The 16,842-nt window shown below is 37.9% G+C and overlaps 1 protein-coding gene across 13 annotated transcripts in view; it reads right to left on the bottom strand.

Moving 5' to 3' along the window:
• The window catches only part of ncam1b (neural cell adhesion molecule 1b), a 121,358-nt gene that overhangs the window by 16,277 nt on the left and 88,239 nt on the right, over positions 1-16,842 (bottom strand). For 7 of the 13 annotated variants that reach the window (XM_036149721.1, XM_036149720.1, XM_036149726.1 and 4 more), the window contains 10 exons: positions 14,726-14,876; positions 13,279-13,466; positions 12,829-12,925; positions 10,555-10,725; positions 9,467-9,595; positions 6,675-6,689; positions 6,233-6,265; positions 4,478-4,480; positions 1,439-1,563; positions 919-1,099 (listed from right to left, as the gene is read on the bottom strand). In XM_036149721.1, coding sequence (XP_036005614.1) covers positions 919-1,099; positions 1,439-1,563; positions 4,478-4,480; positions 6,233-6,265; positions 6,675-6,689; positions 9,467-9,595; positions 10,555-10,725; positions 12,829-12,925; positions 13,279-13,466; positions 14,726-14,876 — 1,093 coding nt within the window. The remainder of the gene's footprint in view (positions 1-918; positions 1,100-1,438; positions 1,564-4,477; positions 4,481-6,232; positions 6,266-6,674; positions 6,690-9,466; positions 9,596-10,554; positions 10,726-12,828; positions 12,926-13,278; positions 13,467-14,725; positions 14,877-16,842) is intronic. The other 6 variants (XM_036149723.1, XM_036149725.1, XM_036149727.1 and 3 more) reach the window with 2 other exon arrangements.

Here is a 16,842-nt window from a genome sequence, read left to right as displayed (position 1 = left end):
AAACTCAAGCTTTTTCAGGCACGCCTTCCAAAATAAAAATAATAATAATAATAGTTTTGGCCAACCTCCGTCAAGGAGGTCTACAGCAGCTGTGAGACAGTATTTGGACCCTCAAAGTTTCCTTTGTTTGTGTTTTTTTTGTCACACCTGAGTTTCAGATCAAACAAGTTTTAGTATGAGACATATTTAAATAAAAGAATAGATAAATAAAAAAAAAGCAGTCACTTTTTTTATTTAATTTATAAACAGAAGAAGGCTAGCCAACCCAACCAGGCTCTGTGTGGCGTTCTGGGGCTGCTTTGCCGCTGCAGGGCCTGGATGATCTGCTGTAATTGATGGAATAATTGATGAAATCTGTTCTCTCGCAGAAAATCCCGAGGAAGGGTGTTTAATTTACGACACTTGTAAATCACTTGCAAAGCGCAACAGAATTTCTCCACAGCGATGTAAAAGACCCCTTGCCAATCGTCAGAAAGACTTGATGGCAGTTGCTGCTTGCCAAGCTCTCCCCCAGCAAAACCAGTTATTCAACTCAATTCAGTTTTATTTATACAGCGCCAATTCACAAAACACCTGTCATCTCAAGGCACTTTACAAAGTCATGGGCGGGAGAAGTTACATCTTCACTGTTTTTTTTTTTCCATTAAATCATTGTTAGAAAATTGCATTTTGTGTTCACTTTGTTATTAAAATGTATTTGATGATCTGAGACATTTAAGTGTGACAAACACAAAGACGGAATCATTAAGGATACATTTACTTTTCACAGAGCTGTATTTTTTTCTCCTTAGTTTTGTGTCCCTCCTCAAAGGTAGAGTTAAAAGTAGACGGCAACTCTGCTTCTCAGCTTTGAGTTTGGCTTTTTTTTCACCTTGTTAAGGCCCGGTTTATTATTGACGGCAGCTAGAAGGCGTGTACCTGGAATGGCCTCTGGCTCTGAAGATGTCCTGAAGGACATGCTTGCAGGTGGCGACTTCCCCTTCTGGTTCTCAGCCACCACGTACACATCATACTCTGTGTCCCACTCTAGTCCGCGCAGGACGACGTAATCGCTGACGCTGGGCATCCGGATTTCGGGCTTCCAGTCTGACGCCTGGATCTGAGGACAAAGATCAATATAAACTACACGCTTTCACGGCAGCAAATGATTATAGCTCATAAATGATGCACTTGTATTCTTAAAGTAATTTTACCTTCAGAAGAACACAAAAAAAGATGGTATTAATAATAATAATAATAATAAAAAAAATGGGATTTAGAATTAATTTTGAGCTGCAATACGGGAGAGCCAGTGTAGATGGATACTTGCTTAAAAACATCATTATAAATATTAGATTACATTGCTGAAAATTGCATTTCCCTCAGTGATGCAGAATTGGAACCCAAAGGGTAAGATTTATAATACTTGAAATTTAACATGAACAAATTGTTAACTCACTGGTTTGTAGCGCACGAGATAATGCAGGATGGGAGATCCGCCATCATCCTGCTTAATCCAGCTGACTTTGAGGGAGTTGCCTTTAGGCTGCAGTGACCCTTCAAGTTTGGGAGGATTAGGATTTCCTGAAGGCACACAAGAGCAACACAAAAGGTTATCTCAAGACCCATTTCCACAATATACGAAGGTTGATTTTTAAGAAAGGTCAGAGGCAATTATGTTAGCTGACCATTAAACTAAACGTTTGAAGCTAGCTACTCTCCATTCTGTTGTCCTCTTTTATTCAACTGACCTTTAATCACCTGTCCCAAGATGCTGTGTGTCAAGTTGTACTAATTAACTAATGACACACAACTACAAGCTTATTTGATTCATCCAAGCTGCTGAGTGTTGCTGCTGTTGCTGAATGACGTTCAGCTGCAATAAAGCTTCTGGACCATATGGGATGAAATATGAGGCTCCTTAACAGTCATAATTGCAGAGAAAGGAGCCTTTTTAACTTAGTTGTAACACTGATCAATAGTTATTCACATACATTAAAATGTATTATTTTGTATCAAGGGGAAAACCTTTTTCTAAAACTATTTTAATTTTATTTAAACTTTTATATTTGAAAAAAATCTTTAAATTTTTAGATAATGAAAAAAGACACCCCAAAAGCTGTTTTTATAATACAACATCTATCTCTGCCACATACGGTTCAGCCCACAATGCCACTTCTGGCAAATACTTCAAATAAATGTACATATTTTAATGCAGTAACATAATCTCAAGTAAACAAAAAAAAAAGTCCTTTACTTTCAGAAGATTCATTCACTGTGGTACATCTCATGTTAATAAATATTTGTTTTTAAATAAAATTACCAGTGGTACAATTATTGGTACTGCTGCAGTCAGTAGATGTAAAATCCCAGTTTTCCAATAGAGGACGAGCGAGACAAACATTTCGCCTGGTTATTCAACATTTCTCAAAGTTGGAGCATACAGAGAGCGGAATCTTACACCATTTCTTTTCGCACAATCTCTAGATTGCCCAGAGTGCTCATTGCTCTCTTTTATTCTCTTCTCTTCAGAGTATACCTTTAATGTCTATAGGATTTACATCCAGGGCCTGATTATTTTTCTCCGATGAACTATTTCTATGTTGATTTAAGCATTAAGCCTGGGATCATTATCCTTTCACAGGACCATGATGTTCATGATGCTATGCTCCCTAACAGGGATAGCAGGACCTTTGGAAAAGAAAAGGGTCCACAGAATGACAGATCCATTTCCATATTTAACAGACATGAGATGCTTCTGGACTTGTTTAACCATTGTTTTGCACCAATTCACCTGGAGTGTATGTTATAGAAAACCTCAATCTTAGTCCTGTGTGAACAAAGCACACAGTTCCAGGCCCCAATAGCATTAAGAAAACTCCACATGTTCCTTTTTATGATGGTAGGACAGAAAAGGCTTTTTCTGGCATGCCTTCCAGAAAGCCGGTTGGCATTTGGATATGTTGTTATGGAGACTTAGTTCCCCCAAGATGCCACTCTTTGCTACATTTTTCAGAAAATATAATTACCTTCCTTACCATCCTGCTCAGGGCAAGATAAATATGGCTCCTTGTCCAGCCTAGTGGCATGTGGCCAAAAAAATAGGCCGCTGTGTCTTGATTTATACCCCACGGAAAAAATAAAATGGTTTAGTTATATTTATTTTAAAAGCGAATTGGAGCTGAACCAATTAAAATATAAAAAAAATATATATATATATATATATATATATATATAGATATATATATATATATATATAATAGATATATATATATATTATCTAACAAAAAAAATATATAATATATATATTCTATATATATATATTATCTATACATACTATCTCTATGCATCTCTATACAACAATATATCTCATATCTATATCATTCTATATACTATCCTCTCTCATCTATAGATATCTATCTCTCTCTCTCTATCATCATCGATCTATATCTCGTATATATAGATATATATAATAGGATTAACATGGACTTTTTTTCTCATTAACTAGATTCATTTACGGTAAATTGAAATGGTAGGATTTTCTAAATTCAGTTTGAGATTATGATACTGCAATAAAAATGTATTTGAAGGCACCAGTTTATGAGGGGTTTAAAAAAACATGGAGGTCACTGTACGAGCTGGTTGCTGATATTATGCAGAAGACTTCCTAAAAGAGAAACTTCGCCATTTAAAGAACCAAATTCTTCTAAAGCAACAAACGATCCTGTGGGTAACAAATATTTTGATCTTCTTTAAATATGATTAAATTCTAATTCAATTTGAACTAAACAACCTCAGATTATAAGTAATGCTGGTCCTGAAATAATCTATGCACTTTGAAAAATAATTGTTTGACTAATTGGATGAACCATTTCTTAATGTATGATGTCAAATCTTCAAAATTTGTATTTTTATTTTAACAAAATTACCATGAAAATCTTAATAATAACTCCAACTCAAACAATTTTGCACAAAATTAATAACAATAAACAAAAAAGCTTTTTGCATTGATTAGTTTTTAGAGCCGTCATTTCATTGCCTCCAAAACTGAGATCAGTCAAGTTAGTAGCTCTAATTGTAAAGCATGGACTTTAGAGGGTTAACAATGACTATCAATATGGCAAATAAATCATAAAATTACTCAACGTCGTTGAATGAAAAACAGAGCAAAGGGATGACGGCAGGGATATATAGTGATAAGAAATGAACAATGATCCTTTTGTAATTATAAGAAACAAATTTCATTACACACTTGATTTACTGTAACCCATCCGACTGACAAAGAGCTAACATCCCTCATGTGGCAGACTATCAATACTAATACAGCACCATGAACAGCTCTGGTTTTCCCTCATTTATTCTACTCAGGATGCCAACATGACTGATTAATGTATTACATGTGTATAAAAAAAATAAAAAAAATAATGCGGTGTTTAATTCTCACATTCATCAGCTGAAGTTAAGAATTTTCATTCAAGAAAATTCGACACCAAGTTACCTTCTGCAGAGTTGAAGGAATCATCAGCACCATGCAAGTCAAATAACAGGCACAGGCACATGAGACGATGCGTGTCAGTGATTGTCACAGGAAAAGGACATGATTGAAAAACATACCATGGCTTGCAAAAGTAGTCAGAGTCCTTTAAACCTTTTCACAATTTGCCACGCCACAACCACAAACTTCAATGTAGTTTGTTTGGCTTTTATATCATAAACACAAAGTAAATAATATCGATTGTTGAGGCCATGCTGGAAAATTAATTGACTGAGCTGCAACAGGAACGGATCTATTGGCTGGAGTGCAGCAGATCGAGAAGACCTGAGTTGGACCCCCCCGATATAAAGGCCTGGAGGCTGTGCAGAAATGGAGGAATGGGTTTGTCCTCCAGGGTCAGATTTAATAGAGTGGCTTGCCTTGCTAAATTTAACACTCAGCATTTACATTCAACATTGTAACCCATGGACATTGGCATGACTGATTTTATGGACTTCATACGAGACTTTTCAAAAAGTTTTTTGTGATTTTGTTTCAAACTAATATTTCTAAATTGTGCCCCAATTGTATACAACCCACCTAACTGCGATACCTTCAACCAAGGAAAGCATTAACTAGAGAAGCAGCCAAGAAGCCCATCGTGTCACTGGAAGAGGTGCAGAGATTCACAGCTCAGGTGGAAGAATCTGTCCACCGGAACGTTATTAGCTGTGTGCTGCAAAGATCTTTTAGGAAAACTGGCCAGAAGAAAACTGTTTTTGAAAGAAAAGCTTATTATTGATCAAAGCTTATTTATGTGTAAGATCAACTAACACATGAACCTGTATGTACACAATATAGCTCTGGATAGACAAATAATTAAAAGTCTCCAAAGCTGGTTAAGATATACTGCTGAAGTATTTAATTGCAGCAAAAGATGTTGCATTCACTGAATTCAAATACATGTCACACTTTTTTTTAATTCACACGAAAGTTAGAAATTGTTTTCCCTCCACTTTAAAGGTTTGTGCTGCTTTGTGTTGAAAACATCCCATTAAAACACATCGAAGTTTGTGCTTGTAACATGACAAAATGCTAAGAAGCTCTGAAAACCTTTGCAGGTCTCTGTGGGAGATGCCAAAACAGAGGTACGACTAGAGGAGGGGGAAAAAAAGCAGTGACCTTGTAGACAATCTAAGGAGACTAAAACACAACAAAGCTATAAACATACAGTTAAAATGCACTTTAATTCCTCTGTTTGGGTTCTGAATGTAAGAAGTGCAACAGACATCAAACAACTTTACATCCTGATTTAGCAGACTTAATCCTTCAGAAGGCAGGTGATTAATCAATGCTGTTGGGCCTAATCCAAATGCAAATATCCCCCAAACTCATCCCCCAAAGTAGCTGAAACCAGAGGCGAAAATTTGCAGCTTTGGAAATATGTAGATTTCCTGTTAATTCATCACAGTGTCACTAAGCCAATTACTTTACAAGCTCCAAACCAGAACTACATTATTATTCATATTTTGGGTATATCAGATTGAAACTCATGGGATGAAAGTAATATAAAATCTGTTCATGGCACACAGAGGAGTTTGCAGAGAAAAAAAATCAGAACATGCAAGGTCACAAATGCAGGAGGAACTTATCAGCTGCTGCAATGCCTTCAAGTTACTACAAATGCTTCTAATCAGCAGGGGTGACTAGGTTATCCTGTGAGGAGAAGAAAACAGCTACAGCACTAACAGCTTCTATTATCGACACTACAGAACAAACCTGTGCTGTCAGTGAAAAAATGAAAAAGGTCGTCTAGAGACATAAAACAAGAGAAGCAAGCAAAATCAGTTTTTATACACAAATAACCATCTGAATCTCTATGATATCGCTTTATTGAAGAATTTAGGAAGTCTAATCTCTGTATGTAAAAACTAAAGTTTAGGAAATAAAGAAACAACGTATTCATTAAACGTTTAAAATCTTTGTGACTAAAAGATGTTCTAAATTGATTTTATGTAAACACATGCAACGCTACAAAATGAATCACCAAAACTTCGGATATGTTTATTAGAATAAAATATTACTGCAAAATATAGCAAAAACAAAAATGTTTTCCCTTTTTGTTACATTATTGGGCTTGTCACTTCATCTTCCTTGGAATGAGCAATAACTAGTGCTAAAACTAAACCTAGATCTGAACAAAGACGGGTGAATCACTTACTTTTGTTAAGGGGGGCTGAAGGAAACAACAGAGAAAATGAACAAAATGGATACAAAAATTAGTGATAAAAAAAAAAAAAGCAAAAGAAACGAAAAAGTCAAGACAACATGAGCCTCAGCCTCTCACCGTGAGGCTCTCCTCTGAAAACACAGCCAACAGAGGGCACTAAACACTAAACCATGAGATCGGGATTCAACGCATGTGGAGCAACACCAATAAACATAACATTATGACTTCCAACAGATAAAGTGATAAGGTAAGTGGACTGTTCACTGCAGAATGTAAAAAAATACAAGATGGCATTAGAAGTGAATTGTTAAATTTTTGCAGGCTAGTCACACCACCTACAGCGTCAGCTTCCCTACCAGCAGTGACACTCAACCATCTCAGCCAAGCGGCTCAAAATCCAATACAAATCTGATCAGTTAACAGGATCCAAAGACTCTGCAGGTGCCTCTTCATAATTTATATCAAGTAAATGTTAATGTCTCCAATAGTTCTTTTTCTAAAAGGGAAACTTGTATATACAGCTAGTGAAAACCCCCAAAAACAGTCTCTCAGAAAATGGTAATTTTACATAAGAACTATGTAGAAGGTATTTTTTTTTTTTTTAGGTATGCACATGTGCTGTACCGTACATGCATTTAGTCAGGGCACCTTTTGCTTGGTTTACGGCATCAAAGCAACATGTAGCACCACTGAGGTGTTAAAAAGCCCGGGTTGCTTTAACAGTGCCCTTCAGCTCATATATCTATTGCTTTGTCTGATTTGCTTCTTCACAATACTCCGTAGATCAGTTTGATGGCCAGTCAAACACATTAATACTATGGTCATTAAAGCAGATATTGGTGATTTTTGCAGTGTGGGAAGGTACCAAGTCCTTTCAGCAGGGGTAAGCATAAGATGGTCTAAAACATCTTGTTGGACGGCTGTACTGACTTTGGACTTGTTAAAACCCATTGGACCAACACCAGCAAATGACACGCCTTGCCATATCAATCCTTGCAGTGGTAAATTCACACTATGTAATATTCTGAGTTCTGTTATGGTTTGTTAGTGTTAGTTTTCCTTCTCTTTCCTGTCTTTTGTTATCTGGCTGTTTTGAGTTCTGTCTAGTCTGGTTTCTTGTTTAGATTAGTGTTTACTGTTGTAGTTTATTCTGTTATGTCTTCAGACGTTTCTTAGTTTTGGTTTGGTTTTTTTTATTTGTTCTTGTTTTGAGCCTCAGCACTGATGTCTGGTCTAATTACTTACTCTGCACACCTGCCTAACTCCACCCCTGCTGCAATCACCTCTCACTGGTTTCACCTGATTCCACCTCCATATAAACTGCTGAGACCAGACATCAGTGCCAGGTTGTCCTGTTGAGTATGGGTGAGTCTCCTCCTGCAAATTCTGTGTGTTAGGTTTGCTTTTTGGATTTTTGACCCCTTTTTCCTCCAGAAACCTGAGCCATTCTGTCCGGTCTGTTCCTGCCTTGTCTGCCCTGCTCGTTTGTTTATTTTTTGTGTCATCTTTTTGTTCAACAGTCAGTCTGGATTTTTTCCCCCTGATTTTTGAGTTGGTGATTAAAGAGCTTTTTTTTAAGAAACCTCTGCTGGTCTGGATGAATTCTGGGTCCTTTTCCTCAGAACATTACACACTAAGCCTCAAGCAACTTGGATTCAGTGCTTTTCTACTCTTCCTCCAGATCCTGGGGCCTTGACTCCCGAATAAAAAGCAAAATTAACTTTTAGTTGAAAAGAGGACTTTGGACCACAGTCCAGTCCTTTTTCTCCTTAGCCCAGGGAAGATGCCTCTGCTGTTGTCTCTGGGTCAGTGGCTTAACACGAGGAACGGAGACGTCTCTGTGTGGTGGTTCTCCAACCACAGTCCACACCATGTGAATCTTCCCCAAACTCTCTTGCTTGTGCACCTTGACACACATTTTCCTTCCACTCGCGTTCCCATCGTTATGCTTGGATGCAGCCTCGATGAGCAGCCGGGTCCTTTATGTTATGGTTGATGTGGGGGGTGTTATTGACTGTCTGCTGGACAACTGTGAAGTCGACAGTCTTCTCCGTTCATGCGAAGGTCATGATGTAACGTTTCAGTATTAAAAACCTCTTTTTTTTTGGTGTAATGTAATATTAAAGTTTTCTGAGAAACTGGATTTTAGGTTCATCAATCATAAAAATCACTACAAATAAATAATTCAAATGTATCTCTCTGTGTAGTAATTCTATCAAATATGTGAGTTTTCATTTTTGGAGCTGAGCTACTAAAACAGATCAACATTTTTTTACTTCAGTAAACCCTACGCTGGTGTTTAAGAGCAGTTGTGAGGGCAAAACACTCATCCTCATCAGTAATATGCTGCTGGTCATACCATAATTACTCACTGCTGCATTAAGAACGAGAAACATGGAAACTCATTGCTTCTGAGTAAATTATAAAATAATGTGACAGAAAAATACGTCTGTAATCGACTACGCTTTGCGACAAAATCCGCATGCAATTCTAAGAGTACATTATCTGTAGATGTTTTTAAATAACTCCTTTATGAACTCTTAGATGATTAAGCATTCCCCCTGTGGCGAAGCGAAAACGACAAATTCCGCAGCTGATGGAGTTCCTGCAGGCGTGGTGAAAAGAAAGGGCTGAAATCGCTCTGTTTTGGTGAAACTGTCCAAACATCTCAGACACCGGCAGATAATGTGTTTATAGAAACCCTCTGCAGGTAATATGTTTGTGAAGAAAGAAATGAAGAGGTGGATAAAAGCTTCACACTGTGCTGTAAACTGTGCACTTACGAACAGGCTCCGTCTTGAAGAACTCGGTGGAGCTGCTCTCTCCTTCCCCCTTGCCATTAATGGCTGACAGCTTCACCTCGTAGCGGCTCTCTGGCTTCAGGCCCTTAATTGTCACTTCATTGATGAAGCCTGTTACGATATCAGAGACGGTGCAATTTCTGTTGAGAACACCTTGATCATTGTGATGAGTAGAACAATAAACCAATCCCCTGTTCCAACAATGCATGCATAATTAATTGGCAGAGTGGCAAATGCTGATTAGCTGGATTCTCATTTCGACCAAACAATGTTTAAATAACTGTTTAATCAATTTAGGGATGTACCAAAACTCAACATGCAGGAAATCGAGAATAACAGTTTGGTCAATCATGTTCAATTAGTTATATAGTTATCATCCACAATCCCACAAAACAAAAAATCATTTGTCAAACAAATAATTATGAACATGATAATCTAAATACAACTGAAATGAATACATCAAATAATTGAATGTGATACATTTTAAATAAATGCCTCAATATATTAAATATCCAATTTCATAATTGTGTAAACCAATAAAAAACCTGAATTAATGACGTCAGTAATTATGATGACATAATTACTTTTGTATTTATCTATAATTTATTACACAACTATATAGATGTATAATCAATGATCGACATTTAAAATGCAATTAAGTATATTCACAATTCAAACATAATAATAATTGATTTTATTTAATATATGCCAGTTTTATTTGTCAAATCTGTGCAATATGTATTTCCAATTTTATCTAAATTCCCTTTCAAATCTTACAATTATAAATATTTATTCATGTATTGAACTGTTTGCCATAATAAGATTCAGGAATGCAGTGGTTTTTAAAATATTCAGAGCTAAATAATTTGAGTTATTTCACATTAACATCTGATTTTCCTTCACCGGTCTAAGTTATTTGACATCTATATACTAAACAATATTTAAATGCAGATTTTAACCTTTTAATACATTTAGATATTGTATATTAATTAGAATCAAGCTAATACCTGGACCTTAAAAAATAAAAATGTATAGCTATACCACCAGATTTGTTTTTTATGTGCTTTTACCATCTTGGACCTCGTAGACTTTCTGCATCCAGCCGCCCCTTCCCTGCATCCTCCACTCAGCTTTGTACTTCAGAACAGGAACGCCTCCAGTAGATTCAGGCTCCACGAACGTGATCAGAGCGGTGGTGGAGAAAGGCCTCACCTCATCGATGACTACAGCTGATGGGACCTCTGTAAAATGACAACATTTGATCGATTTAACCACAGCAACTACAAGATGTCACCACACAGACGCTTTCATGACTTACTGTTCCTTTACAGTGAGAAACTGAGCTCTTTAAAAGGCGCTCAAGGCATCTAAATAGCACATAAAATATGCAGAAGTAAATTACTTCCTGATGTATAAGCATAAAGCTATGGACCTTACTGTGAATGCTGCAAATACTTCATGTATGTTCACAAAATACAGCTAAATGTCAAAAGCAATATGTTATCCAGCCTGGAGCAAAGATTGTTCCTTTTGCCCATTTAGGCACACATACTATGGTAGAACGTAATACTGTTACCCTGAAGGTAAGTGTAATTTCCATTTAGGACACATCTAGTTTAATTTGTTGAACAGCATGCTAACGTTACATATTCTCTGAGTTTGGGCAGACTTTAAGTTGGATTCAGAATGTGAATTATTGAGCGTTTTGGCTGTACACAGCGCTGTAGTCCCAAACCAAGCTCACATTTGTCTCCAGCTTGCCGTAGGTGCAGTGAATGCGGGAGTCTGCATCTTTAAAATGCAACTGGCACAAGTAAAAAAATAACTGAGACCTTTTATTTTGACTAGGGGACATCCTTTTTCTCTCTCATCCAAGGTGGCATTCTGTCTTTGATTTAGAGAAACCACCTGTAATATTAGTTGTTTAAAGCTATTCACGTGGTTTTTCTTTAACTTATAACTTGTATTATTTAATCACACACAGCTGCTAGTTTGTAGATTTTGCCAATGTGCTTGATTTGCACTAGAATCACTATAGAGCTGCACAGTGGGTTCAGTGCACCTCACATATTTTTATTCTGGTGTTGGAAGCAGCAACGCTGCTATAGGCTGTAGCCATAGGCGTAGTAAGCAGGCATACTTTACATAAACAGCACAGCTCAGTATGGCAGTGGAAAAAACAAACAGCACACAGCCAAGGAACGGTAGGTTCCTGGGTAAAGACGTTTCAGGAGAGCAAGATGAAAACATGCCTCTCTTGATGCTAAATATGAAAGCACAGACTTAACACCCTCTTGGGGAACTTATAACTAAGATTGCGAGTGTATTAAAACTCTTTCAGTTAAGTCATAGATATTACAGTGTTACAAAAGTATGAAAACATTTAAACTACAAGCAGCTGGTGTTCAGGAATATACAGGTATTTTTTTTTTAGCCCCCCCTAAAAAAAAGTAACTGAAGTGCATAACTAAGCTGAAAATGCGTTCTAAATTACAATCCTCCTTTGTTAAATTTAGCAGTACAAAAAGTCTTTGTTCGCCACCCACTTCTCCATCCATTATGGAGAAGATTACATTATTGAAACTGTTTAACTAATTAAAACAGTAATATCCGAGTTCTGGTGGCTTTGCAGGATTCCTACACTCAGATGTGAGCTTCATTCTGTCCTGCATCACTTTGATCTGGGAAGTAAAAAGGAACATTGTAATTACTGCGGTTGCTCAGGTTTCTGCCTAAAGTGAAAACTGCTATTTCTTCCCCCCACAGTCATTCACTTCAGACGGTGGCTTGAAACCAGCGTTTTCTCTTTTCCTCTCTTCTTATGGCGACACACACACACACACACACACACACACACACACACACACACACACACACACACACACGTATATGGTGGTGCGACATAATCAACTTGTGCATTTCTCAGCATGGCATTCAAGTGCAAATCTGCAGATGCACAAAACTCCAAATATGCACCAAGGGCTTTGATAAAGGAAACAGATAAGCAATTCTGATAGATGATCTGATGTCTTTTTATCTAAATTTATCTTCCATCTAAATAAACACTGCAACTTTGTGTAATCTCATGGTGGATGTTACGGCCAAATATATTCTAAAAAGGAGTGTAAAATCTGTTTCACAGCCCAGAGCAAGACAACATCTAACACGCTACTCTGTTTTAATTAACTTTACTCCAACTACAATGGTTTTAGAGGCATTACTGGAATATGCAATATAATGCTTTTTTTAACATACTGTACTGCCTTGTAAATATAATTTAATTACACGTTGTGGCCAAATACTGTTAGTGAGAGCGACGTTTAAACCGCAGGCTCATCACTGACCAGCCTGAATGAGCAGGAACTCTTTGGATTCGGTGCCCATCTCATTTGAGGCGGTGCAGTTGTAGCTCCCAAAATCATTTTCAGACTCGGGTGTAATCTGAAAGTGGGGAAGAAAAAAAAAAAAAAGGAGCAGTAAACATGTGAAGGCAAAACACATGAATAAACTTATGTGTCAAACACTATGAAGGTGACCTTTGTGTTTGTCCATTAGCGTAACCTATTTTTATGTGTTGCTGTGAGCCTTCATGCTGCTGAATTATTCATGGATGTTTCCCCCCCAATGAGGCTGAAAGAAAAAAAAACCCACACTTCTAGTCTATGCTCATGAAATCTTGATGACACAAGGTGGTGGGGGCCCTGGGATGTGTCTGTGCACATGCAAAAAAAACTTTGTGTGTACATTATGCATGTTTATTGTATGTTGCAAAGTGCTCTTTAGAGTCAGTGTACCTGTAGGTAGCTGGATAAAGGAGTTCTGAAGATCTTGATGTTGGTGGTGTTTGAGTTTGGAAGCTGTATTCCATCCCTCAGCCAAAAGATTGACACGTCGGTGGGGAAGGCCTTGACCTCACAGCTGATATTGACCGGATTTCCCTCCCAGGTGTAAACCGCAACAGTCCCGTGGATCTTAGGCGTATCTAGGAGTCAAGCACATCTTTCATCAAACCTTTCAGCTGAAAATATTCTTTAAACCTATGTATAGCTCTGGTCAAACATTTATACACATTCATTAAGTGCATGGGACTATTCATTTGAGGCTGTACGGTCTTTGACTAGCATCATCCTTGGCATTCTTTATCCATTCTAGATGCTGTTTTTATGAATGTTTGAGATCCTTGTCCTGTTGAAAGACCCAGTTAAGTCCAAGTATTAATCATCTGACCCCATCACCCTTTAGATGAAAGTAAATGGGTCAGGATGTTCAAAAGTTTAGGTTTGGTATGCTTAGGTCCATCATAAAATGGAAAATGTTGGAACACCAGGGTCACTGTCCACAGCAAATCCAATTTCAGCTCAATGAGGTCTGAGGGGGTCCCAAACAAAAAAACGAGCTTCTCTACCTCAGCGACAATTAAAATTTGCAGCTGCCTACATGGACAACACAAATGCCTTGTGGAGGACGTTCGGAGACAGACTGATCTACTTATCCATGATATCCAAACAAGTGCGTTTGCAGGAGCCAAGTTAAGGCTTTCACATCTAAGAGCTTTGCACCTACTGTCAAGCACAGGGGTAACCCCACTGGCAGTGGATGGAATGATGATGAAGAAGGAGGACTGCCTCCAAATTCTTTAGCGTCAAGTCAAATCAACAGTTACCTGGTTAAAAGTTAGACAAACGCGGGATTTCCGACAACAGGACATTGGTTTCAAACGACAACAGGACATTGGTTTCAAACGACAACAGGACATTGGTTTCAAACGCAAATCAAAACTGGCTTGAGGAATGACCATGATCTCATCTCTGGTGAAAATGTATTGACTGTAGTCATAAGCCAGGTCTGTGCCAGCATAACAACAATAAATCCTAACATTTAAAGGGAGAAATATTCTCATTGAAGGTTGGTAATGGCAACACAAAGGTTGTGTTGAAGGTGCAACTTGCTAAAGAATTTGTAACCAAATTAGTGAGTGTGTGTGTATATAATTGAGCCTAGATGCCTGGAATAAATTAAGGATGATTCCCCAATAATTTAAAATTTGCACACAACAGTTTTTCTATCCTTAGAATTGTTTGTTGTCTAATAATTTCAAATTAGAAAAGAAAAAACAGTTCAAATAAGTAATTAAAAGCTCAAGACTATTATCTATTACTGCCCATCATGACCGTACACCTAAACCTAACCCTCCGCACTACATTTATCTTTCTGATAAGCAAAAGACCAGGAAATACTCACATCGAACCTCCAGAAAAGCAGTTTGTTCATCCTCTCCAATGGCACTGCGTGCTTTGCAGAAATACTGACCAGCATCTGTATACTTGACATACTTCAGAGTGAGGGAGGACACACGAGCATCGCTCCTTACTACTACATTTCCATCTGGGCTCTAAATAGTAGCAGAAAAAAAAAAAAAAAGTTTGGTGTAAAGGGGGAAAACCCATATCACTTCATTAAGAGCTGTACTGCATCGTGACTGCATTGAACAACAAACATGTTTGCAACCTGAAATAAAAAAAGAAAAGAAAGGTAAGCCAGCCTTTAATGAAAAGAGAGGGCATTAACTTAACGAAAGAGGCGGGCAGTGCTCTACAAAAACGTGGAAACATAGGGACGCTGATGACAAGGCAGTGGAGCAGATAAATAATTGATGGAAGACAGCATTAAGAACCATCTAGAGCTTTTCACATGGCAGCTTTACTAACTTGTGAAATATGCTGATGCACAGCTGGAGACAGGCTGTTCCACACTGAAACTTTTTCACTTAAGCTTATGTTTTTTTTTCTTTTTTTTTTGCATCATCATGGTTTTCGGCCAGTTATTAATTTCCCGTCCGCTTACATCATTTGTGATGCATCAGGTGTATTAGGCAGGGGTGCGTATACTTTTATCCAGCATTTACTCCTGCTTCAGTGAGGAGGAGAACGTTTGAAGTCCCGCGGCACTGGAAAAAATGACCGTTAGAGCAGAATGTGCACTGATGAGATGTTTAAGCGTGAACTCCATCCACGGGAGAACCTGGTGAGAAGAACTTGATCTGTGCAGTTGCATCAGACGCTGCTTGCCAGCCAACAGGGTCAACAGATACGTGTTGTTGTGATTGTCGTTATCGCGTGACGCTAAAACAGCCAGAGCGTTGGGTTTCTGCACTTAAAGAGGTACTTTTCATAAAAAGATCAAACAAATTAAAACATCCCACAATCCCAGATATCAGGTTCAAACATACCACATTGATTTTTTTCCCCCCTTCCATTTATTTGTAACATGTTACAGTACAATAACTTGTGCATTTGTTCCTTTAACAAGGTTCTAGAACTGAATATCTAAACAGCTCTTATGGTTGCCTTCATGGCTTTGATCCAAATTGAAAACAAAACAATGGCTGGATGCTTTTACATAGACTGAATTAGGGCCCTGCCTGGGAAGCCATTTAAGAGAAACAGTGTTAGTTTGTATTCAAATTGAACACACAAAGCATGTCTAGGGCATTTATTATGCATAGCGGGTAGCGGGAGCAGGGGGACACTTACATAACGCACACTACCCTTTCTTCTGACCCCTGTGCTGATAGCTATCTCAGTCGACCCCCGTGGTGCTGTTTTGCTGCGTTTATACAACATGCCACACTGCATATAAGCATTAAGGCCTAGTTAGAGAAATCTTTATGCAGGGAAACTTTCTTGGAGATGAAAGCCTCTGACATAACTTCTTTAACCGCAAAGAAGTAAAGTGGGAGGGAAAATGTTTTGAGTGTACATCTGGAGTCCGGTAATTTAGAATACCATTTAAAAATAATTCATTTCAGCAATTCGATTCAAAAAGTGTAACTTATACGGATTCATTACACACAGCGAGAAATATATGTGAAGCATTCCTTTTAATTGTGACAACTTTATCTTACAGTTAATGCAAACCCAAAATGCCCTTCCTCAGAAAATGTTATAATTACACAAGAAGAAGGAAAAAAGAAGGGTACGGCATAAAAGGTATTTGGTAGCGTAGCTGGCTGTTCACATTTACCAAGCACATTGATGGAAGGTTTAGTGGAAGAAAGAAGAGTGGTAGAAAATTTGATACTGTGAATCAAAGTCAGTTCATCAGTTTAGGTGGGGTTCTCCAAGGCGTGGACTGCAGCTAAAGACAGCGCTTTAAGTCCCAGCTCATACCGACGTATCAACATGGGCTACAACTGTTGCACTCATTGAGTTAATCCATTTCTGATGCAGAGACAAAGGCTACGTTCACACTGCAGCCTGAAGTGACCCAATTCTGATTTTTTTGCCCAGATGTGACCTGTATCTGATCTTTTTATGACAGTCTGAACAACACAGATCGGATTTTTTCAAATGCAACCA

This window comes from Fundulus heteroclitus, chromosome 18 (assembly GCF_011125445.2).
Source record: "Fundulus heteroclitus isolate FHET01 chromosome 18, MU-UCD_Fhet_4.1, whole genome shotgun sequence".
Taxonomy (NCBI): domain Eukaryota; kingdom Metazoa; phylum Chordata; class Actinopteri; order Cyprinodontiformes; family Fundulidae; genus Fundulus; species Fundulus heteroclitus.
Note: the sequence above shows the minus strand (reverse complement) of the source record. Positions and strands in the feature narration are given on the sequence as shown.